We start from the raw sequence: 24934 nt of genomic DNA, 5'->3' as shown, positions 1-24934 counted from the left end.
TGATAAGGATGAGGTTATATGGAAGGACAAGAATGAAAAAGTGAAGATAACAGACAGCAATGAATTTCATATCTCCTATAAAGAATATAAAATTAAGAGTAGGGCAAACACAGACCCCTGGACGTACATGTACCAGAGGTGGGATCAGGTGTCTTAAGGAGGAGTAAGCATCCCCTGTGGACCGGTCACACCCACTGCTTAACATTTTCTCATCAATAACCTTGACCTTAATGTGACATTGAACATAACACAATCTCAGGTGATGTAAGAATACTTACAGTGTATTGCATGAACACATCTGTGTCAAAGGAAAAAATAGACAGGGCACAATTCCCATACAAATAAGTATGCATAAAATGTGTTGGTCAGTTTAATGGTTCACATACTGAACAACATTGGCAAGGATTTAATGTATTGTCAATGGTTGTCAACATGCTCCCCCAGCCTCAGCCAAATACCTTTCATAATTTGTTTTATGAAATTACTTGGGTGCATACTTTGTCTGCAAGATGTCAAAAGTGATAAGAGGTTTTTTTTAACATTTCAATAAAGCTCACATCTTCCATGGACCTCAACCCCAGCTCTAATCTTCCCTTGACCTCAACCCCAGCTCACATCTTCCCTGGACCTCAACACCAGCTCTCATCTTTCCTGGACCTCAACCCCAGCTCTCATCTTTCCTGGACCTCAACCCCAGCTCTCATCTTCCCTGGACCTCAACCCAAGCTCTCATCTTCCCCGGACCTCAACACCATTTCATATTTTTGGTACAGATCTCCAAATCTTTGTGCATAGCGTTCATCCACTGAATGTCCAGGAAAAAATAAGATCTTGAAACTGTATTATATCTGGAAGTTTTGGCCACACATCCGAGAACCTAAAGGTGTGGGGACCAAAACAATGTGATATACGTAGTAGACAAGAAATTAAAACAGTTAAAGTTTTCATACTGAAGCCAGGCAAAAAAAATTACAAGAATTTCTTGAACCTTTGGCTCAGATGAGCTAAAAACTTGACAAAGTTTACACCATTAAACTATCTATGAAACTTATTCATATTCCTTGTAATTGATTGTCCAACAATAGATAACCAAAATTCATAAATGAGGAAACAATTCAGTGTCTGAAAAAGTAGGCATTGATTTTCTACATAATCCCATCCTTCCCCGGATAATAAGACTTTGCAATCAAAGCAATCTGGACTTTTTCTTTGATTTTATTGCCAAAAGAATGTCACTTTCTGTCTGACAGCATTTTATGAGAACAAAATTCTGTTAAAATCAACAAAACAAAGGGGAAGATTAAAAAAACCCACAGCAATATAACCCCTCACACATGTAAAACAAAGAATTTGTGCAACATGACTAGACATAGGTTTGAAATGAAGTTCAGTTCAGTATGTAATTCTGGAATACAAAACCTTTTATAGGAAGACAAGCATTGTGTGTCGGACCAAGAAGATTATGACTTGGTATGTTCATCCAAATCCTTCATACTAAAAACAGTTAACACTACAGTCCAGACCAGATACTCAATAACAGAATGATTAGGGTGTACTAACAGTTGAAAGACTGCCAGTCTGAAGAAATCAAGACACTTGGCATCTAATGGTCAAATATCACATTCACATCTTCAGCTTTCAAGTGGCAAAATAATGGATAGAGATTTGTACATATAATTAAAATCAGATTAAAACAAAACAGAATCAGTTGTTTACCTAATTAGTATCAAATCACTAGATTGTTTGCATGTTTTCCTTTACATGCATGACCAAAAATAATATCATGTTTAAAAGTTAATTCTTTTAATCTGATTGCAATTCTTTTTTCATCTTTGGAAACACTGAATGATTTTGATTACATAAGGATTTCAATGGACTGCATTTCAAAACACTTTTCTACCAGCTGATTTCATGTAGTATACATATTTCATATCTAAGTTTTTCTTTCTTTTTTTCATTTCCAGCAGTTCCTGTCATAATCACTTTCATCTCTTTGACAACCTTTAGTTGACCTTCAGTTTCTTGGCTGGTGGCTCGTCCGGAGCTCCAATAATGTTTTCCATGGAAAATCCTGTAAATTAATAGCATTAATTGCTTGCTTTTGCATGATAACAAAGAAATAATTTTGTGGTCTATTAGTAGAAAGGGGATGTCATAAATTCATTGCTGAATAAATGCCACTCCATAACTATTGTGGCAAAAAATGAAGGAACACCCTTGGGTCATATGCAAACTTTGTGTCCTGTCTGATCTCCTCATACTGGTGATATTCCAACATGTATTTCAATGTACTCAAATTAAAAAATGAAAATAAAGAATAAAAACACTATACAAATTTTAAAGTACTCAATAACACACAGGGCTCGAAATTAACATATGTCTGTCAGTCCGTGACTGGTTAAAAAGTCTGGCGGACTGACTGACATTTGTTTTAGTCAGTCCAATGGGACTGGTCAATTTTCTAAAACGTCATTTTGGAATCTTAAACACACATTTGGTATCCCTCTGTAGATATCAGACGAACCAGATTAGTAAATATAAATCTCACATAAGTGTTATAATATTGTCTGACGCATATCAAGTTAAATTCCGTTTTTTTTATTTTAAAAACATGAACGAAATGTGTTTATTTCTGGAAAACCCTGGTGGGCTGGTAAATTTTTCTGCAGACTGGTTGAAATTATACCCTATCAGTCCGACTGGACTGGTGACATAAAAAGTTAGCTTCAAGCCCTGACCCAGGACAGGTCACTGACTCTCGGAGTTCTGGTACTGTCCTTACATGTATGTCAATGTACTCATTATCACAGGGTGGGTCACAGACTATTTGGTGTCCACTTGAAACAGCATTACATGTTTTCAATGTTAAGTGAATTTCTTGTAAGAGTGTAAATAATGAATCAGCTAACATGAAATTGCATCAAAGGTACTAAAAAAATCACCAGGGCTGTCCTTACACAAGGTTTAATGTCCTCTGCAAGGCACATCACCTTCACTTAATAAACCTGGTTCAGGATCTCAACAATGCCTCAACATTACAGATTATCTGACCTTTATGAACCCTGGCTTCATTACAAGGTGTTGTAATTAACTCACCTTTTTCTATCCCGGCCTCATTACACAAAGGTGTTACTAATTAAGTCCCTATTTCTATCCTGGCCTCATTACACAAAGGTGTTACTAATTATCTCACCTTTTTCTATCCTAGCCTCATCACACTCCTTCCTGATCTCAGCCAATGCTCTCTCATCATCTTCCTGTTGAATAGAGATTGTTTTTATGAAAAACAAATGTCTCAATAACTCCCCAAATTGGAAGTGCTCCAAATGAAACCTCCTTTCCTTAATGTACTGCATGGTATGGAGGAGAAAGCATGAACATAGACATAACAAGAGGTACTGTGAGCAATGCTCACTAAGAATACCCCCCGCTTACCCCAACCTCCCAAAGGGTGTTGTTAATAGGTATAAACTACCTCTTTCTTGAGTGTAAAAAAGAAAGGGCATGACAAAACCTTGGGTAGTCTTTTCTCTAGGAGTACACTTGACCTTTGGACCCCAAAATCTATAAGGAACATCTCCGTCCCATGGGTAGTCCATATGTATGATATGGCCGGTGACTGTAGGTGGAAAGGATAAAGTTTTCGAGCCCGGACACCATATTGCTACTTCAATGTCCAGTACGCTTGACCTTTGGACCCCAAATTTGATAGGGAACATGTTCGTCCCATGGGTAGTCCACATGTATGATATGGTGACTGTAGGTGGAAAGGATAACACTTTAGAGCCCAGAAACTATAATGCTATTTCGGTGTCCTGTGTGCTTGACCTATGACCCCAAAATCGATAGGGAACATCTTTGTCCCATGGGTAGTCCATTTGTATGATATGGGGACTAGGTGAAGGGATAATGTTTTAGAGCCCGGAAACCAATGCGTCTACAGATGGACGGACAACCTGATTCCAGTACCCCCTCCCCCCCATTTTGTTGCGGGGGGGATTTAATAAACTCCGATAAGCCACATTAAAGTGTTCACAAGCTATTTTACACTCTCCACCCCTTAGATCCACTATAACTTTAAGGATAACAATTGGATCCTCCTGTCCCTTCAATATGCACATCTGCATGCAAATGGCATTTAAGAATTGTACAAAATTTCAAGTTTGTCGGATAAGCCATATAGGAGGAGAAGCATTCACAAGCTATTTTGACATCCTCCAACCCTCTTAGATCCACTATGACTTTAAGGAAAATAATTGGATTCTCCTGTTCCGACAATATGCACATGTACAAATGGCAATGAAGCATTGTACAAAGTTTCAAATCAATCAGATAAACCATACAGGAGAAGCATTCACAAGCTATTTTACATCCTCCACACCTCTTAGATCCACTATAACTTTTAGGAAATTAATTGGATCCTCCTGTCCCAACAATATGCATATCTGCAAATGGCAATGAATCATTGTACAAAGTTTCAAGTCTATCAAATAAGCTATATAGGAGGAGAAGCATTCACAAGATTTTGTGACAAACAGACGGAAGAACGGACCGAGAGAAAGTACAAAAACAATGTCTCCCCTTGAAAGAGGCCATAATATCAAGGTTTTTGCCCCCCCCCCCCCCCCCCCCCCCCCCCCCCCATTTTCTTGGATTTTTTTGAAAACTAGATTTTTTTTTAGTTTTGTGGAAAGATAAGGTAGTATGGGACAGTTTCGCACTATAGGCCCGGTCAACTTTTTTAAAAAGTGGAAATACCCCATATTTGAAGTGATATTACATGTGTAAAAATGTATACAATAATTTTAGGATACATATCATATGTAGCCGAGTGCTTATAATAAAAATGTTGATATACAACATGTAGGTGTCACCATGATTCCTAGCATATAAGATGGGTCCAAATATGAAACTAAAGCACATGGTCAGTTGCTGAAAAAATTCCGTTGAAAACATGCAGGGTCTAGCAAAAGGTCTGTAGCTGTGAGGGAAGGTGGATGGCCCCATATGAAAGGTAGATTTTTAAGAAGGGCAGACAGGGTTCTTGATTGTGCACAGAGTCTAAATCCCAACACTTGGTACTGTGATGGTGTGGGGGTGGTGCAGATTGGCCCAAATGAGAGAAAATCAAAGCAAAAAAGGGGCACCTGCTGAGAGCATGTTTTGTGCACCAGTATATATAGATTACATGTAATTTAGGGTCATAATTTATTAACTACACCAATATGAAATACAAGTATTGACATAAAAGGGAAATGTGATTTTTCATTAGTCTGTCATAATCTGACTTTGATGAATACCCCCTACCCACATGTTTCAGAACCAAAGAAACTGTCCCCTGCCACCTAACAGTTCTTTTCATATGAGCAAAAATTGTATATCATTGATCTCTTGATTTTGTGGTCACGTATTAACACACACACAAAAACAAACAACAACAAAAAACAAACAACAAAACTTGGTATTCAGTGAAATATCATATAACCATGATAAATTTATACACATTCAACTACAAATGATTATTAGACTAAATCAATATAAACTATCAAATGATCAAATGCCAAACAAAGAGGGAAGTTTACAATGTCGTAATTTGGCCTTGTAATATTCAAAACCGTTGATTATGGGTGTAAAGGACTCCTAAATCAGTCACTGTGTTCATGATGACCACCTGTCTCTCATTATGATGTCATACTCCATGGTGTATGCGTTGGGACATCATAATTTGTGTCACTATTCTTGAATTTACATAACTGTTTATAATATGGCAACGTTTAAGACTTCTAATCAATTTTTCCTATGTGCTCCAACTTTTGAACCAATCTTCATAATCATAGGATTAATGAGCATTAATACATTAACAAGCATTGATACAGCCAATCAATAAAACAGAAATTGATTGTGGGATATATGGGGCATATAAATATCTGCAAATAAGCTTATTTTAAAGAAATGATTAAGTTTACAACTCTCGGATTCCTTTTACTCTAAGAAATTTAACGCTATGGATAAAATGTTTTGCAACGTAGGGACAGATTGAAGACCCATCTTAACAATTATGTAAAAAAAATTTAAAGAATTAACACACTGACGTTTCACAATAGTAAATTAAAGAAACAAAAGTAAGCCATTTGTAAACTGACTTCTTTATCTCTACATGTCCTCCAAACCCAGCAGGAAATACACAGGGTAAGAGCTGTATACATACCTTTGGACAAATTAACACTGATTACTTTAAGGTAGGACAGTGGCATCAGAAAAGTTATTTGTAAATGAATTTTTCGAAACTTTGGTAAAATTATTATCGGAGATGCTCAGTACAAATGTGTCAAATCATGTGGTGTTCCTGTCATTGTATGGAGTAATGAACATGGAAGAGTTCCCTCCTCTGAAAATCTGTGAAACCTGCTACATATTGTATCATGGTCCTTTAACCTTTCCTTGAAATTAATTTCTGTGTGAAATTCACACAAACTCTATGGAATGGACATGTTTCGGCACATTTGGTCACCTTGGCACGTTTGGTTGCCCGGCGACGATACGTGCGGCATGTTTGGTCACCGATGACCATTCGTGCGGCATGTTTGGTCGCCAGCGACCAAACATGCCGCACGTATTGTTGCCCGGCGACCGAATGTGCCGTGAGGGTGGACACGAATGGGCGTCAATTTTAGGCCATACCCGAGCATGAATGGTCGCCACCGAAGCCCCTTGTCCCAAACCCCAAACTTTGCTTTTGTTTTGCAAAAAGGGTGTGTGTTCATTCGTGCGTATCTGTGTGTATTTGAGTGACGGTGTGAGTGTGTGCGCGTGGGTATGTGTACATGCATGTGTATACGTGCATGTGTGAATATTACGCGTGTGCATGTGTGCATTCATGTGTAATAAAGTTTGTTTTGCATTACACACGCACATACATACACACAAGTCAAGTACGATACAAAGCCAACAAGAAAGCTGGGCATTTCTGGATGGAATTTGATGGGAATTTATTTTGCAAACACACGAGCTGCAACATTTTAGCAACACAATACTCTTACATACCATCCTTATGGCACGCCGTTTTTACATTTATTCCTCTTCAAAGATATCTCATAAATCTTATAATATAGGGTTATTGAACTTATATTGGTGAATATTGGCACGAGTTGGCTGTCAAAATGCACGAGCTTGCGAGTGCATTTTGACAGCCAACGAGTGCCAATATTCACCTATATAAGTTCAATAACCCTTTTATTATATAGCTAAAGTATTTAGTTGTTAAATTCTATCCCTTTTCACTCAAACTACTCCAAAATAGATGAGAATTCATCAATATTGGCATCTAAGGTGAAGGTGTGCAATAACAGCATGCATTTCTTAACTGTTCAATATTTAACCCGTCATTAATGCATGAAGCAACCTGATTTTGTAAATGGGGACATCATAATTTATGTACAGTAAAACATTTTGCTTAAGTAAATATCAAATACCGGCTCTGTCAGATTCGGAGGACCGTCGTCTGCCATTTTGGTTTGTTTACGTCGTTACGGTAACGTCAATATTGAACGCTCATACTCGGAATGTTTCAGGCGCATACAATTTATGCAATGCAAAGCTAGCGTTCAATAAATTCTCAGGATATTGAACGCTAACATTCTCTAGATTTTACGCAGATTTTATATTAGACTATTTATTAGCTATATAATAAGACATCTTATAAAAGACATAAAATATCTTAATGTTTTTTTATATGAGAAATCTTATATAGTATATAATATATCTCATAAACTTTATAAGATGTCTTATTAACGTTTTTGATTTAAGATATCTCATTTTATAAGATATTCTATAGCTTTATAAGGTATCTTATAAAAGACATTTTATATTATACCTCATATAAGGAATCACTAGTAAAACAGAATCTGATTGGCCGAGAAGGTCACGTGACCGTCGTGTTTGCCCTGCAACAAAACGTTGTGTTCCAACCCTTCGGATATCTCATGTTTCCCTTTCGTGTCCAATTAAATGAACAAACCCGAGTGTTCCGAATGACACAGACAACAACAAACACGCATCCTCGTGCATTTCCATAAATTTAACGCCAAGGTAAACGAAGTTTATTGTGACGTCACAATAAGTCTGAGTCATTATACTTTGATAGTTCGTAAGGCACAAAATATGCGGGTCTCTGATATACAACTAAATTGCTTGGTTTTGGTTGATAGAAACAACAAACAAGTAAATCAGCATTCATGGAGAATGGAAATACAAAAACTGGTTATCATGTCACTGTAATTCGTTGTTGGTACCTTCTAATTCGTTGAGGTGCGGTGTTACTGTTAGGGCAATCTCAGCTACATGTACATACAATGTATAGATGAGCCGATTCCAATTTCAAATACAATTTTGTAGCCTTGCTTTGTTTCGGTATAATAAACAATTTATTGCATGAATGTTCGGGAGATATGAATATTTATTCACCCAAGAAAAATCATATTCCCCTCGGGTGTTGCCCTTGGGGAATGTGATTTTTCTTGGGTGAATAAATCTTCATATCTTCCTCACTATCGTGCAATAAATGTATAATATGTCATATATTTTATAAGATATCTTGTAAAACATATAAGATATCTTATATTTTTATAAGATATCTCATAAATGGTTTCTTATAAGATATCTTTTAAACTATATAAAGTATCATATTGTTGTGTAATACTTGCACTTGAGTGACACCTGTGACCTAGATTGTTCTAGAGTTCGATGTTTATCACGTAGTAGAAAGATGACGAACTGTGTCTTTCAAGAATGTACCAGAAAATTCATTGATTGTGAATACAATGTGAATTTAGCCGATGATAAGCTCTGGTTAGACAAGCACTTTAGGCATTTTGGATTATTCTATAACTGGGACTGGAATTTAGGAATTTCGTTGGAAATTAACAGCCGATTTGTGATTTGTTTTGTATACAGATTCAGTTCGGCACGGACATTGTTTATTGGTCACCTATTGTAAGTTAGTACTTTGTTATTATAAAAATTTTCTTCCAATAATAGCTAATAAATGTCATTACTTGTTTGACTGCTTTTGTTAGTAAATTCTGCTGCTGGGTAATTCTGACCCAAAACAATATGAATTTACTTTTATAACATGTATAAGATATATCTTATAAAACATTTGATATCCCGTATGTTTTATAAGATATCTCATAAAGTTGATCTTATAAAGATTCATTTATGAGATATCTTCTTATAAAACATATGGAATATCTTAAATGTTTTATAAGATAGCTTACAAAGATTTTATAAGATATCTTCTATCTTTTATAAGATATCTCATAAACTTTATAACATATCTTGTTTAATATACAATATATCTTATAAAGTTTATGAGATATATTATCAACTGTAAATTATATGAGATATCTTATGAAATTCATTACATATCTTATTCAAAATAGAAGATATCTTGTAGATTATATAAGATACATTTATAAAGGAGTAAATATAAATATGACGTGACATACATCCTGACAAGTATGAGTGCGCAAACACGCATACAAATACACATAAGCACACAGAGTGAAATACAAAGCAAGTACTACCATTTGTCATAGTTTGAAAAAGAAAATGAAATCTTTAGATTAGGCATAAACAACACTGCGTGCACAGTTTTAATTTTAGTGAACATAATATTTATGAACAGCACTTTACCACTTACCATGTTAACTTAATGTGAAAATGAAATCCATCAGTACTATCATGATGAACAAAAAAATAAAAAAAGGAATTTAAGCCAACTACTGTACTAGCGATAAGCATGGAGTAAAAGGTACAAAATAGCTACAAAATTGATACTTTTACAAAGTATGCATCAAATTGAACAGGTGGAGTAAGCAAATCTATAAATTTGCAACTTCATAAACTGTAGGCATGAAGCATTTTCATACATGAAATTGGCTCTCTCAAAATAGAGCCATTATTTTTTAATGTATTTAGTAGAAACACAGTTGTCTTTCTCTCTGTTATTGAATTTGGCATGGAGGAGAGAGAGAGAGAGAGAGAGAGAGAGAGAGAGAGAGAGAGAGAGAGAGAGGTTACATGGGATGATTGTAGGGACAGAGCGGGATAGCTCTGACTTGTTGAAGAGTAGGCGTCTATGGAGGATGTCATGTTTCGTGCACTCTCTCCTCTTGTAGACCTACCCTGTTACGCCACATTTATGGAATGCAAGATTAGGCCTATTCTCTGCACATTTAAAACATGTCGAAATTTGAAGAGCTGTTTCGAATCGGAATAAGATTGTTAATCGAAGGCTATTAGAAAGCGCCATATCCCCCATATAGTTATTACCTGTTAATTCAAAAGACTTGTTCAGTTTGATCAAACCGGAATAAATTGATGAAGGATTTGGAGAAGGTGGAGGAGGATTAGAAGGGAGAAAGAGAAGGAAGGGGAATAGGTGCTGGAGGAGGAGGAGAAAAGCAAAGTTGGGGTTTTGGAGTTGGGGCTTCGGTGGCAACCATTCGTGCTCGGGTATGGCCTAAAATTGACGACCATTCGTGTCCACCTTCACGGCACATTCGGTCGCCGGGTGACGATACGTGCGGCGTGTTTGGTCGCTGGCAACCAAACATGCGGCACGAATGGTCGTCGGCGACCAAACGTGCCGTAACATGGACACCCTTTTAAAATTTTGTGGTTTACGCATAATAAGTCAATAAACATGAAAACTGACTATGTAAAACCCTGTCTCCACTATTGTTAGACACAATTATGAAAATAATGTGATAAGTACTTATACGTCCAGGCAATATGATATACTCAAGCTGACTTTAATGTTGCACTAGGCGACATTGAACTTTGTGCACTATGATTTCATTGTTATATACGAGTACAGTAGGCTCTGGGTTTACTGAGCTCAGATAATGCATGGTATTGCTTTAAACAAATTGATTTTTTTAGTATCTAATCATTTCTTTATATCTCCTTTATAAAAATGTTGGTTAAAGTGAGATCACTTCTAATAAGATTCCTTGCACAACAAGGTCAAAATCTGCGCCGATTTACTAGTAGAAAGCACTATTGGACATAACCAGTTACTCAAGGCATGGTTGACTGCACTTGTTGGTCTTAGGTACAAAAATGTACTATGTACTATGGATTAGCATCCAGTACATTAAGCACGATACTGAAGAAAAAAGATGTGATTTTCAAAAATTATAACTATTAATTATAATTATAAGAGTTTCGACCAGAATAGGAAATGATTTCAGTCTGATGATTTCACTAGCTTATTGCATAAACATTGGTGTTGTTTTTGGTGAGTAGCTGTTCAGGGAACACATGATTCCACTGAATATAGAGAACGTATTTTATGCTAATTGGTTCATGAGGGAAAAACGTGAGAAAATTCCTATTTCTGATTACAATTTTAGCTTAATAAGAAGTTCTTGCAAAAAAAATAAAATAATAAAATTTCTGATGAACTCATGATAACCATGACTCATATGATCTTGTCTAAGCAGAGTTATGGAACTTGCTTCAGGTAGCACATGAAGCAAAAAATAGCAACACTGATTTACAATTTAATTGAGCATTTCCACAGAAACACCATCAGATAATGATATTTTCAATAAAGCTCAGGTTAAAATCAAAACTACAAGAGGTTTACAACATATAACAATGTTGAGGAATTTGTATAAAGAAGCGAAATGAAAAAACAAGAATAATGAAAATGGTACATAATACTCCTGTGAAAAGTTTATACAGGGCCAGAGTTTTTCTTAAGACTTTGCTTCAGGTAGTGTCAGCCATCATCAGGCTGTGACATACTTTTTTACATCGTATAAATAAAAGGTCCTAGCTCAAAAATTGTAACAGAGGTAGATGGACTATTGAAGAGTTCTGTGTGTAAAATATTTCCCCAAATTTCACCAACCTCAACAACCTGTAAATATTTTAAAAATCAAAGAAAATAAAAAATTTTCAAAATAAAAATCCTTGCAATATGAACATCTTCAAGTTATTCATAAAGGCCTTAGCTTTAAAACTGTGAGGAGTTAAAGGGACAAACCATGTCCTTTATTTAATATAATATTTCCTCAAAACGGTTCATCAATCTGTAATTTTCTCTAAAATTGAACAAAATCAAAATTCTTGCCACATGCACACCTTAAATACCCATACAAATACTCTGTACAATGAGAAGGTCCTGACTTTAACACTGTGGGAAGAGTAAGATAGACAAATCATGTACCCTCTATATAACATTAATTTTCAAGTGTAGTGATTTGGGGGTGGGGGTGGGGGGTGGATTTTAGGATTTATGGTTGGGCTCGGAGTCCTCTGAGACTGCACATGCAATTCTCTCTCTCTTTCCCGCAGACTCTCAAGACGAGCAGACGTGCTTTGTAGAGTGCAGCACTATAGTTCACATATTCGTTGACCCTTTGTAAGTTGTGTGATTTATTTGTTAAGATATTGTGTTTTTCGGGTGTTTGTAATTCTCAGAAAACACTTTATTGGCGTCACCGGTAGGATATTTTGCCCACCTGCACCGCGGATCATAGCAGGGGCTGCATGGTCGCAGTCATTTTGAAATGTAGTCTATTTCGTAAATTAATTCAGATTCATTTGTTTATTTTTTAGTGGTTAATGTGATTTTCAGATTTGTGTTTGTTCCAATGGCGTGCTATTCTGGTCGAGGTAGTCCCAGCTGGTTAGGTGACGGGGTCATTCCTGAGCGGAAGGCAGTCAGGCAGGGGAGCTTGGCGGGTACCCAGGTAGGGGATGCAGGGTTGCCGGGGTGCATGTGTGACATCGTGATTTGGAGTTGCTCGACAGGCACCCAAGGAGGAATGCGGGGCCACAGGGAGGACTTGGAATGGGCCAGAATGACCAGCTTGAGGGAATTAATTCTAATGTGGCTTCGGGCAAGGGGAAAATAGTGGTATTTATGACCAACCTCAATCCTCCCAGCATGTGCCTATCCACACAAGCGGAAGTTCCTTCGGGCCCTCATGTCACTAGTACATCTCTCAGGATCAGACGTGCTTTGTAGAGTGCAGCACTATAGTTCACATATTCGTTGACCCTTTGTAAGTTGTGTGATTTATTTGTTAAGATATCTTTTATTGTGTTTTTCGGGTGTTGGCAATTCTCAGAAAACACTTCATTGGCGTCACCGGTAGGATATTTTGCCCACCTGCGCCGCAGATCATAGCGGGGGCCGCATGGTCGCAGTCATTTTGAAATGTAGTCGATCTCGTAAATTAATTCAAAATCATTTGTTTATTTTTTAGTGATTTGTGTTTGTTCCAATGGCATGCTATTCTGGTCGAGGTAGTCCCAGATGGTTAGGTGACGGGGGCATCCCTGAAGGGAAGGCAGTCAGGCAGGGGAGCTTGGCGGGTACCCAGGTGGGGGATGCAGGGTCGCCGGGGTGCATGTGTGACATCGTGATTTGGAGTTGCTCGACAGGCACCCAAGGATGGAATGCGGGGCCACAGGGAGGACTTGGAATGGGCCAGAATGACCAGCTTGAGGGAATTAATTCTAATGTGGCTTCGGGCAAGGGGAAAATAGTGGTATTTATGACCAACCTCAATCCTCCCAGCATGTGCCTATCCACACAAGCGGAAGTTCCTTCGGGCCCTCATGTCACTAGTACATCTCTCAGGATCAGACGTGCTTTGTAGAGTGCAGCACTATAGTTCACATATTCGTTGACCCTTTGTAAGTTGTGTGATTTATTTGTTAAGATATCTTTTATTGTGTTTTTCGGGTGTTGGCAATTCTCAGAAAACACTTCATTGGCGTCACCGGTAGGATATTTTGCCCACCTGCGCCGCAGATCATAGCGGGGGCCGCATGGTCGCAGTCATTTTGAAATGTAGTCGATCTCGTAAATTAATTCAAAATCATTTGTTTATTTTTTAGTGATTTGTGTTTGTTCCAATGGCATGCTATTCTGGTCGAGGTAGTCCCAGATGGTTAGGTGACGGGGGCATCCCTGAAGGGAAGGCAGTCAGGCAGGGGAGCTTGGCGGGTACCCAGGTGGGGGATGCAGGGTCGCCGGGGTGCATGTGTGACATCGTGATTTGGAGTTGCTCGACAGGCACCCAAGGATGGAATGCGGGGCCACAGGGAGGACTTGGAATGGGCCAGAATGACCAGCTTGAGGGAATTAATTCTAATGTGGCTTCGGGCAAGGGGAAAATAGTGGTATTTATGACCAACCTCAATCCTCCCAGCATGTGCCTATCCACACAAGCGGAAGTTCCTTCGGGCCCTCATGTTACTAGTACATCTCTCAGGATCAGTCAGAGGTTAGTGCATCACATTTGTTAATGTTCCAGATGAGGGATGTGCCTGTGGGCCATACAGGTAATGCAGACGGGGGTATGTTTTTAGGTCGTTTACCAGTCAGACAGGTGTTGAGACATAATAGCAGGTCAAGGTTGAGATCTCCACTGATTAGGCATGTCAATACAAAAGACTTTAGGGCAGAGTGTCCCAAGTTGTCTAATCAGTGTGTGTCTGTTGGTGCGTCTCAAGGGACCGGGGCTCAAAATAGGTTGGGGCAAGTGCTCCGTAAACCCTTAGAGACCTCCAGTGTGAATGGTCAGACCAGTAGTGCTGAACAGCAGGGTATGAAGGTCTGACATCTTGAGGATCATCATGGTCGGTTCTCGGATGCGTTTGAGTGTAGTGTTGGCGAGTCTGGGTTGCTCCAGGCAAAAGTCTATGCATGTGCTGGGGTTGGTGCTGAGGTCTGCATGGGTATGCCATGCGTAAGTGAAAGCATGCAGACTTCGGTGGTGGTGCTGGAGACTGTTGTCAAGGGGCGCAGTCTGATCATTACTGATGCCCCAGTCATGGTTGAAGCAGAGGCCTATCAGTTCCCTTGGGAGGCTTTACCCAAGGCACCTGATGAAGCTACCATTGTGTCTGGGTTTAATGGAGATGGCCCCGCAGATACGGGGGTTATGTCTGTGTTCGGTTTGGTCTGGTGGGATAGTAAAGTTCCCTCTCAGACTGAGAGGCTTCCCCAGACAAACCTCTAGGTAATGGATGGAATGGGCTAACTGCAAGTGGTTTCTTGAGCTCCCATTGGTTGTTGAGTGTTGGCTATATGGCCCAGGTTCAAGTGAAACCAGAGACAACCCAGTCATCGCAAGGGTGTACAAAAGAAAATTAGCGAGTTGTCATGTGAGGGGTGTGAACTCCTCCATACTCACAGGACTTCAAAATGCAAGTTAGGATAACGGAGTCTGCAATACTCCCGCTGTGGGTAGGCGAAGGTCTTTCCTTGTAGCGTTCCATCTGCTGTCCTGGAAGGTGTGATGTCCTCTGTGGTGTTTGTCCTGATGCTTCTATCCACGAAGATACCTGTCGTGTGGCTTAATCCGTAACCGTATGCGACTCTGTGAGGTGACTTTCCTGTTCCTGGATTTTCTGTGATGCGCTGTGTGACCATGATGCGCTGTGTTGCAAACTTTTTGGACTGCTAAAGAGCTATGATTTTATAGAATAAAGTTTATTATACTGTAAATCATAGGTGGAATTCATTCATTTATTTGTGAGATTGTATGTATCCTATGTAAGCTACAGTGCTGCTGGTTAAACTAATCAGAATTGGGACATTCCTCCTCAAAATGGGGGGATGTAGTGATTTTGGGGGGTGGATTTTAGGATTTCTGGTCGGATTTGGAGTCCTCTGAGACTGCACATGCAATTCTCTCTCTTTTCCGCGAACTCTCAAGACGAGCAGACGTGCTTTGTAGAGTGCAGCATTATAGTTCACATATTCACTGACCCTTTATAAGTTGTGTGATTTATTTGTTAAGATATGTTTTATTAGTGTTTTTCGGGTGTTGGTTATTCACAGAAAACACTTTACAAGTAAAGGGGCAAAACTCCTGCAGGAGAGGGTGAAATAGATCAAAATTGCAATGATCTAGAGTGACCCACAAAAAAGCTACATAGCAAGTTTCAGCTTGATATGTGACAGAAATTTGAAAACAGAAAACCCTGAATGGACGAATGTACAGATATCACTGAACCATATGTTCCGTCTAAAGATGGGCTTGTAAAAATAACCAAAGGGGGAGGGGTTGATGCTTCTACTTTCAGCACTTTACAAACTCTAAATAATCTGATGGAAAAACCACTAGAAAATAAATGAATACAGTTTTTAATCTAAGTCTTTACTGAAGTAAAATTCCTGTTTTGGGGGTTGAATGTACGTGATGTATGTTCGATGCCCTTAAATATGTTCACATGCATTAGCACAGTGAATTGTACATCAATTTTGTTTGAATGAATTATTCAACTTAATTTGTTTTGAAGAAAATTTACTTACACAGTACATTAATTTCATAATATTAAGTACGTTATTGCAGATGAGCTCAAGTTCATGATTAGGCCTTCATGTATATTACAAGAGGCCCATGGGCCACATTGCTCACCTGAGTCACCTTGGCCCATATTTGAAGACTTTCCATATATATTTGCATGTAAAACCTTTACTTAGTCCCTATTATGACCCCCAACTACCCCTGGAGGCCACGATTTTTACAAACTTGAATCTAAGCTACGTCAGAAAGCTTTCATGTAAATGTCAACTTCTTTGGTCCAATGGTTCTTGAGAAGAAGATTTTTATAGATTTTCACTATATTTGTATGTAAAACTTTGAACACCCCCCCCCCCTCCCCGAGGCCCATGATTTGAACAAACTTGAATCTGCACTATGTCAGAAAGTTTTCATGTAAAAATCAGCTTTTCTGGCTCAGTGGTTCTTGAGAAGAAGATTTTTGCTATATATTTGTATGTAAAACTTTGATCCCCTATTGTGGCCCCATCCAACCCCCGGGGCCCATGATTTGAACAAACTTGAATCTGCATTATGTCAGGAAGCTTTCATGTAAATCTCAGCTTTTCTGGCTTAGTGGTTCTTGAGAAGAAAATTTTTAAAGTTTTTTCCTAATATATATTTGTATGTAAAACTTTGACACCCCCCCCCCCCCCTTGTGACCCCATCCTACCCCCGGGGGCCATGATTTGAACAAACTTGAATTTGCACTATGTCAGAAAGTTTTCATGTAAAAATCAGCTTTTCTGGCTCAGTGGTTCTTCAGAAGAAGAGTTTTTCCTATATATTTGTATGTAAAACTTTGATCCCCCCTTGTGGCCCCATCCTACCCCCGGGGCCCATGATTTGAACAAGCTTGAATCTGCACTATGTCAGAAAGTCTTCAAGTAAAAATCAGCTTTTCTGGCTCAGTGGTTCTTGAGAAGAAGAATTTTCCCTATATAATTGTATGTAAAACTTTGATCCCCCCCCCCCTTGTGGCCCCATCCAACCCTCGGGGCCCATGATTTGAACAAACTTGAATCTGCACTATGTCAGAAAGTTTTCATATAAAAATCAGCTTTTCTGGCTCAGTGGTTCTTCAGAAGAAGATTTTTAAAAGATTTTCCCTATATATTTGTATGTAAAACTTTGATCCCCCTTTGTGGCCCCATCCTACCCCCGGGGGCCATGATTTGAACAAACTTTAATCTGCACTATGTCAGAAAGTTTTCATGTAAAAATCAGCTTTTCTGGCTCAGTGGTTCTTGAGAAGAAGATTTTTCCTATATATTTGTATGTAAAACTTTGATCCCCTATTGATGTCCCATCCAACCCCCGGGGCCCATGATTTGAACAAACTTGAATCTGCATTATGTCAGGAAGCTTTCATGTAAATCTCAGCTTTTCTGGCTTAGTGGTTCTTGAGAAGAAGATTTTTAAAGTTTTTTCCTATATACTTGTATGTAAAACTTTGATCCCCCCTTGTGGCCCCATCCTACCCCCAGGGGCCATGATTTGAACAAACTTGAATCTGCACTATGTCAGAAAGTCTTCAAGTAAAAATCAGCTTTTCTGGCTCAGTGGTTCTTGAGAAGAAGATTTTCTAATGGAGTCTCCGATAAGATATATCTCGATCACAGGATCAGTGTCAGCTGACTATCCTTAACATCATCTGTAAAATGTAGTTTTACTCTCATGATTCATTCAGAATATTTTACTATCTGTGAACTCCCTTACTAAGACCATCATTCTGCGCATCTAACCATATCACCTATATTCTATAATAATCATTCTTTTCATTTGTGTGGCTTATACTTTCTATATTTATCATGAGGTTTTTTTAATTTTTTTTCTCTTATTAAAAGAAACATTACTTGCCACTGCATAATCAGGTTTATAATTTTAATAACACGTACGTTATAAAACATTTGCATCAATCACATCTCTGAGCGATATGAAACAAAACATCAAACAGATCCCAAATAAATGAAGGGGAAGTGTTGCATGATGTTCATGTTCCATGAAAATTGGTAGGCATGCAAAGCAGCATGAAGTTCATGTCCAGCTTACTCCTACTTTTTTGGACCTAGACATGTGGAACGGCACTGAATAATGCTGCATCTAATCTTGGAGATGTCTGTTAATTAGGGCTGATCATGATATATAATCACTATGACTTCTTGATCAAAAATGTATATATCAATGATAAAAAATTCAAGAAACCATTTGATCTACTTTTAGCCCTAAAGTGGGTCATTGTCCACCAATTAAGTTGAAATGTGAACTGATCATGTATTTCTCTGAAAGGGAGGTTGTGACTAAATTTCAGAGCAATACCTGTGACCATATAAAAAACAAATCTGGAAAACTTTGACCTACTTCTACCCCTAAAGTACCGGTAGGTCATAGTGCGCCAATCCAACTGAAATGTAAACTGCACTTGTCTTTGACTAAATTTCAGGGCAATATCTTTAAACTCTTTGATCTACTTTTAGTCCTAATGTAGGTCACAGATGGACGGATCAATCCAGCCGAGATGCAAACTGAACTTGTATTCCTCTGAAAGGAAGCTTAAGTGTAAATTTCAGGGCAATATCTGTATCTGTAACAAAAAAGTCCGGAAAACTGTTTGACCTATTTATAGCCCTAAAGTAGGTGAAGGATGGACCAATCCAGCTGAAATCCGAACTCACGCTAACAATTCTTATGGAAGATATTGTGACCAAATTTCAAAGTTGTACATGCATCCGTTACAGAAAAAAATCTGGAAAACATGACCCCGGACGGACAGCCAACCAGTTGGACAGACACGAGGACAGCACCATAACATAATACGTCCCGTCTAATGATGGGCGTATAATAATGGCTACTTCACAAGATCTGTTTTCTGCCATATAGCTACTTTCTGGTCAATCCATGGCTTAAGAAAAATACTGGATACAAGTTACACTACCCCTTCCAGAAGCATCACCTGGCTTGACCCGGGTGATGAAACAAGTGCACCCTGGGACTTACCTCTGCTTTGCTCCACAGAAAGCAGGCACTGCACTTATCACAGGGTTTCTTTGGTTCTCGTAAATGTTGACAGAAGTGTTTGTAATCAATCTGAAAATAAACAAATGAGTGTCAAAAATAAAAATATCTATTCTCAAAAATTGACTATATTGGCCTAAGAAGATGGGTGACTTTATCAAGCCGGCTGAGAACCCACAGAGGGACAAATATGAAAGTTAAAATTGAAACTCTTCAGAAAAAGAAATATTTGCATTCTAGTTAAAACAATCAATCCATAGTTTCCAAAAATGCTTTTTCGATGTGCCCATTTCAAAGGTACATTGAAAAAATCCTACTTAAAATCACCTATACGCGAAAAATGCACAAAATAACAGTAAATTTTACTTTTCCAAGTAGATTTTCACATGGAGTGGGCCAAATCTCCATTGTGAACTAAGTAAAATATGTTAGTACATGTTCAAGTGTAATATGTTTTGTAAATAAAAGTATGGAGACTTGACCCGCTCTATGAAAAAAACTTCTTGTGTATAACTTTAGTCGTATTATCAAGAAAATTTCTTTGCCCACTACGGGTGACTTTAGATAGCTTGAAATTCAAAAATTCTTCATGGGATGGATAGCCGAGGTGGTATAGCGGCAGTCTCACTGAATTTTGGACAAGCCCAGAATGTATATCTGTGGTTCGAATACCAATTTTTCCTACCTATTTTTTTCTTCTTATCAATGAACAGACTTCCCTTAATTATTTGTCTCTGGCATTTTATGCTAAGTTTATGCAGTCTTAATGAGGATCACAAGTAATAGATTCTAACAGGCAGCTAGTGAATAAATGTAAACAAGTATCGGGCCTCCTGTGAAGTATGAATGTTGTTTATGTAAACGACATGTTGAAAGAAAGTTAAAGAGAACAATCTCAACAATTTTTAAGAAGTTACTTGAAGAGATCATGACAAAAGCCAAATATGCAGCCAACTAGTGCAGACTGTCTAAAAGGCACAATGAACCACAGTTCAGTACAAAAACCAAAGCAAATCAAGTGTTTGTTTCTGTCCCATTTGTATTTGTTGGGAAATCAAACAGCAAATGTGCGTTCTGTAACTGTAAAACCGGCCTCAGAGCTGTACCAAAAGAGGCGAGAACTGATCCCTTTATCATATTCAGTATATCAGCACCAGTAGGTTGTAAATGTTGTTCAAAATATTTGTTGGGGGAAAACTGAATCCAAATCAAAGCATTAATACTGCACCATACAGAAAACGCTATTCCACATTTGATTTAATCCACAAAACATGAGATTTCTCATTCACATCAGTTAATATGTCAATGGAAATGCGGAGAACATACTGTTGGATGTTGCAAGCATATATGTAATGTCATTTGATACCTTAGGTACTCCAGGCATCAGTGTAATCATTTGTGTGTTAAAAACAGCTTACTGTCCGATATACATGATGCTGCCTGTGAAACAAATTCTGATGATGATTTTCATCAAATATCATTCTTTGAAGTATGATCTATATATTTGTTTTGAATTCTAAATATTTTGGACAGCGTTTTAGCACGGTACTGTATCTATTGTAACTACAGGTACCATCAATGCGGATTTTAAACTCCCGATTCGCAATCGGTGCTTATTGTTCGCCAAGTTCACCCATCTTCTTTCCATGGCAAAAGCATATATACATACTACCATTAATGCTGGGTTCAATCACCCAAATGGAATATCAAATCCCAATGCGAGATTTTCTCTAATTAGGATAATTTCTTTCTTATAGAGTATATATGAAATACAAGATGCCAGTTGTTTTTGTAAGAACAGCTGTCAATACTAAATCGTTGTTATTATAATGTTGATCTTTGATACCTAAAATAATGACTTTACCCATCTTCACAAGTCAAGGGTTATTGATTCGAATCATTACCTCGCACTAAACCTTGACATCAGTCAATCTTCAAAACATGGGTTCGAGACCGAGCATATGATTGGTGCTGCATCCTGTGGTTTGGAGCCAATCAGAAAACAGTTTTTATTAGGCCAATTCAACTTAATTAGTAGATTATCATCCAGGGTCACCAGAAATTATGGGGCAGGTGGGAGGATTTTATTTTTAAATTTTTATTCTCTGCAAAAAATATTGATGACAAATGAGTTTTTGTCAACAGAAGTGGATCATTTAAAGCCAGATGGATATTAATCTATGCTTATTTCACAGACGAATTCAAGGTTAAGCTTTAATTTCAAACACAAAAACATACGAAACTTCTTCAAGATATGAAGAACATTACCGGTAATCCCTTCCTTTCATTTACGCCCGTAAAAATGTGAGAAATTAAGAAAACCATATCTATTTTCTTCACGTGGCTTTTCATGTTGCTATACCAGAAATGTAAAAAAGAAGTGTAAATACCGGAGTCGGCAATGAAAATTTTCCAGAAATCGCAAGTTTCGCAAAATAAAAAAAATTCAGGGTGGGCCAATTTTTTCAGGGGCGGCGGGGATGATAATCTATCAATTAAGTTGAATTGGCCTAATGGACCCAAAACGAAACTAAACATGTAATGACGGCAAGAATTTGTGGCCAGTTACCAGATAACGTTGATTGATTTATGGAAATTATTTCATTTGAAGAAAAAATTGGATGAAGTTTTAGATGCTTTTCACATATAATTTCTTCAATAGACGCCATTTTTTGCTTTCTGTTAATGTCCTTAACCAAATTAACTTACATCTGAAACAAGGAATATCATTGGCTGATTTAAAGGGACTGTTTCACGTTTTTCTAAAGAAATATTTTTTCATTTTTTATGTTAAAAATTAAAAATATAACCCATTTGATGTTAATAACCAAAATTTGGACTGTCTAAATGCAAGGATAAGAGCAATATTTTAGCTTTGATTCTGTATTATGTAAACAAAGACGCAAGGTTTTTTTTATGTAAACAAACAAACCAATGAAACGTTAATTTTGTAATATAAAGCATCTTCATCTTGTACAATCATAAATTTTAACTTTCAAATGACAAATTTTACCTAAAGTATACTTGAAATAGGATACATGTAAATATAATAAAATTGGATCAATATCCATTTATTTGAAAACTTCGTAAGCAATAACACACCTCCATCTTTGTTTCAAAACAAATAATAAACTCTCTGTAATGAGCTTCTGTCATGATGAACAATCTTAATTTTTTGCGACACCTTCTAAACATATTAGACTGTAGATTTTGATCATTTAAAGTGAAAAACAAAATTTGGTGGAAAATCGTGAATCAGTCCTTTTAATCTTAGTGTATTGCATCATCTCCGTCTCGAACCCATACTTTGAATGGTGATTGATGTCAAGAGTTAGTGCGAGGTAACGAATCAAAAACACTTGACTTGTGAAGATGAACTTTGCCAAGAGAAGCTATGGGTTTTATAGTGACCTTCCACATTTTTCATACAAAATTTGCAATACCATAATATTATACATGCATTAATATTTTGCATCATCATATTTTCCTTTCAATTATTTCCCATGTGTCCACTTAAAACAATAAATATCATATAATCACTTACAAATCAAAAAAGGACTGATCTTATCTCCACTTAGATTTGACTAGAAACACATTCCTATCTTTTTGTTTTTTTTATATCACAGTCAGTATGTGCCCAGAATGATTTGGTTTCATGTTCACAGTGTTTAAAGAAACAAAATGTTAATACTTCCTTGGATAGTTTCAAAACCTATGAACATTGGGTCTTGTAACCTGTTAAAAGCTAGGCAAAGAGATTTGTAAATGTAAAGGTTTTCTCTGGTAAGGGTCATGGCCAAAATTCAACAGCTATGGGGGAGAAACTGCAGGGATGAAAACCAAGAACAGATAAGAAATATACAGACATTGTAGTGTATTCTGTGACATGTACATCCTATAATGGCATGACAGTACATCAGGTAATTCTAGTGTTAGACATATTTGGCAATTATTTTCTATAAAGTAGTTAGAAATCACGAAACTTTTTTTAAAGTGGAATTTCATTTTCAAGACCAGATTCAGTAATTGAATACACCAATTCAAAATGTGATTTTTCCAATAAACTAATACCAGACATATCACTGAGAAACAATGAAACGATACAACCAAACCAAAGATAGGGTGTCCATGCTAACCTTTCTTTTTTTAGAGGGAAAAATCTTTGAAAATTTAAAATTAGCAAAGTAGGTCAAAGATGAGAAAATTCTCTAATAGGATTTGTATCCCCTCACTTTTTATCATAATTGATCTTTGCGTGGTAGCATCTCTTAACTACCAATGCATATATCCACTTGGCATTAAAGAACAAACTGTAATATGCAAATCAGAGGCAGGGAACTGGTGTATCAGAATTCCTGAACGTGTATCCACTAACGAGTGGAAATTTTGGTGCTTTTATTGGTGAATTTTTTTAGTCCATCAAAAAAAAAATAAACATTTCCAGCATCCCAAAATTATATGAAATCCATTTGAAAAATCCTATCCTAGCTGACAGTTGCTTTTGAGAACAAAAATGGAAAACGCAAATATTCATATCTAGTGATCAGTCAAACAAAAAATGACTTTGTTAAACACCACTATGATACCACGCACAAGTACTCTGAAGTTGAAATAAAAAATGTGCTGGAATTCCTCATTGACAATATCTTCGTGGTCTTTGGTGATCAGGTCTTCCAACAATCTGTTGAAATCCCCATGGGCACAAATTGTGCTCCTTCATTAGCTGACCTGTTTTTATATTCCTATGAAGCAGAATTTATTCAAAAACTTCTAAGTGAGAAGAAAAAATCTCTTGCTGTGGCCTTCAATTTGACATTGAGATATATCGATGACGTATTATCTATACAAAATAATAATTTTCATTCATATGTCGATTCAATATATCCCAGTGAACTTGAAATAAACTTCCCATATTTATGTAGCAATATTCCATTATCACCTGCATATGGTGTTTATATCGCTCAACTGATTCAATACGCAAGAACTTGTTCTGAGTATGATCAGTTTTTAAATCAAAACAGGCTACTGACAAACAAGTTGATGGTACAGGGGTTTCAATAGTCTTGTTCAAAGTCAGCATTTCACTAATTTTATGGTCGTTGTAACAATCTAGTTTGCCAATACAACCTAATATTGGGTCAAATGCTGTCTAACGTGTTTCATACCGATTGTTAGGCCGTTCTTGGCACACTGATTTTGACTACGGATAACTCTGTTTACCAATCAAGATATAGGGCTCATGGCGGGTGTGACCGGTCGACAGGGGATGCTTACTCCTCCTAGGCACCTGATCCCACCTCTGGTATATCCAGGGGTCCGTGTTTGCCCAACTCTCTATTTTGTATTGCTTATAGGAGTTATGAGATTGATCACTGTTCGTCATCTTCACCTTTCATCTTTGTGGTTCTCGAGATTTTCTAACATTCCTATGTAAAACTTGAAGCCAGTACCTCACCCTTAGCCCAAGTGTCATAGTTTCATTAATTTGAATCTTAAGTTATATGAGGATGCTTGCATTAAAATTTGAAAAATCGCACCCTTGCTGTTGAACAGGTTTTTAAGGA

General features: G+C 37.4%; 1 protein-coding gene across 1 annotated transcript in view; it reads right to left on the bottom strand.

Moving 5' to 3' along the window:
* Positions 1-1197: 1197 nt before the first annotated feature.
* LOC125668244 (uncharacterized) overlaps positions 1198-24934 on the bottom strand; it is a 75179-nt gene continuing 51442 nt past the window's right edge. The window contains exons 16-18 of the mRNA XM_048902098.2: positions 19353-19442; positions 3194-3257; positions 1198-2071 (exon numbers count right to left, since the gene is read on the bottom strand). Of these exons, the coding sequence (XP_048758055.2) occupies positions 2004-2071; positions 3194-3257; positions 19353-19442 (222 nt within the window). The 3' untranslated portion in view covers positions 1198-2003. The remainder of the gene's footprint in view (positions 2072-3193; positions 3258-19352; positions 19443-24934) is intronic.

Source organism: Ostrea edulis, chromosome 4, assembly GCF_947568905.1.
Source record: "Ostrea edulis chromosome 4, xbOstEdul1.1, whole genome shotgun sequence".
Classification (NCBI taxonomy): domain Eukaryota; kingdom Metazoa; phylum Mollusca; class Bivalvia; order Ostreida; family Ostreidae; genus Ostrea; species Ostrea edulis.
This window is presented reverse-complemented; position numbering and strand designations above follow the sequence as displayed.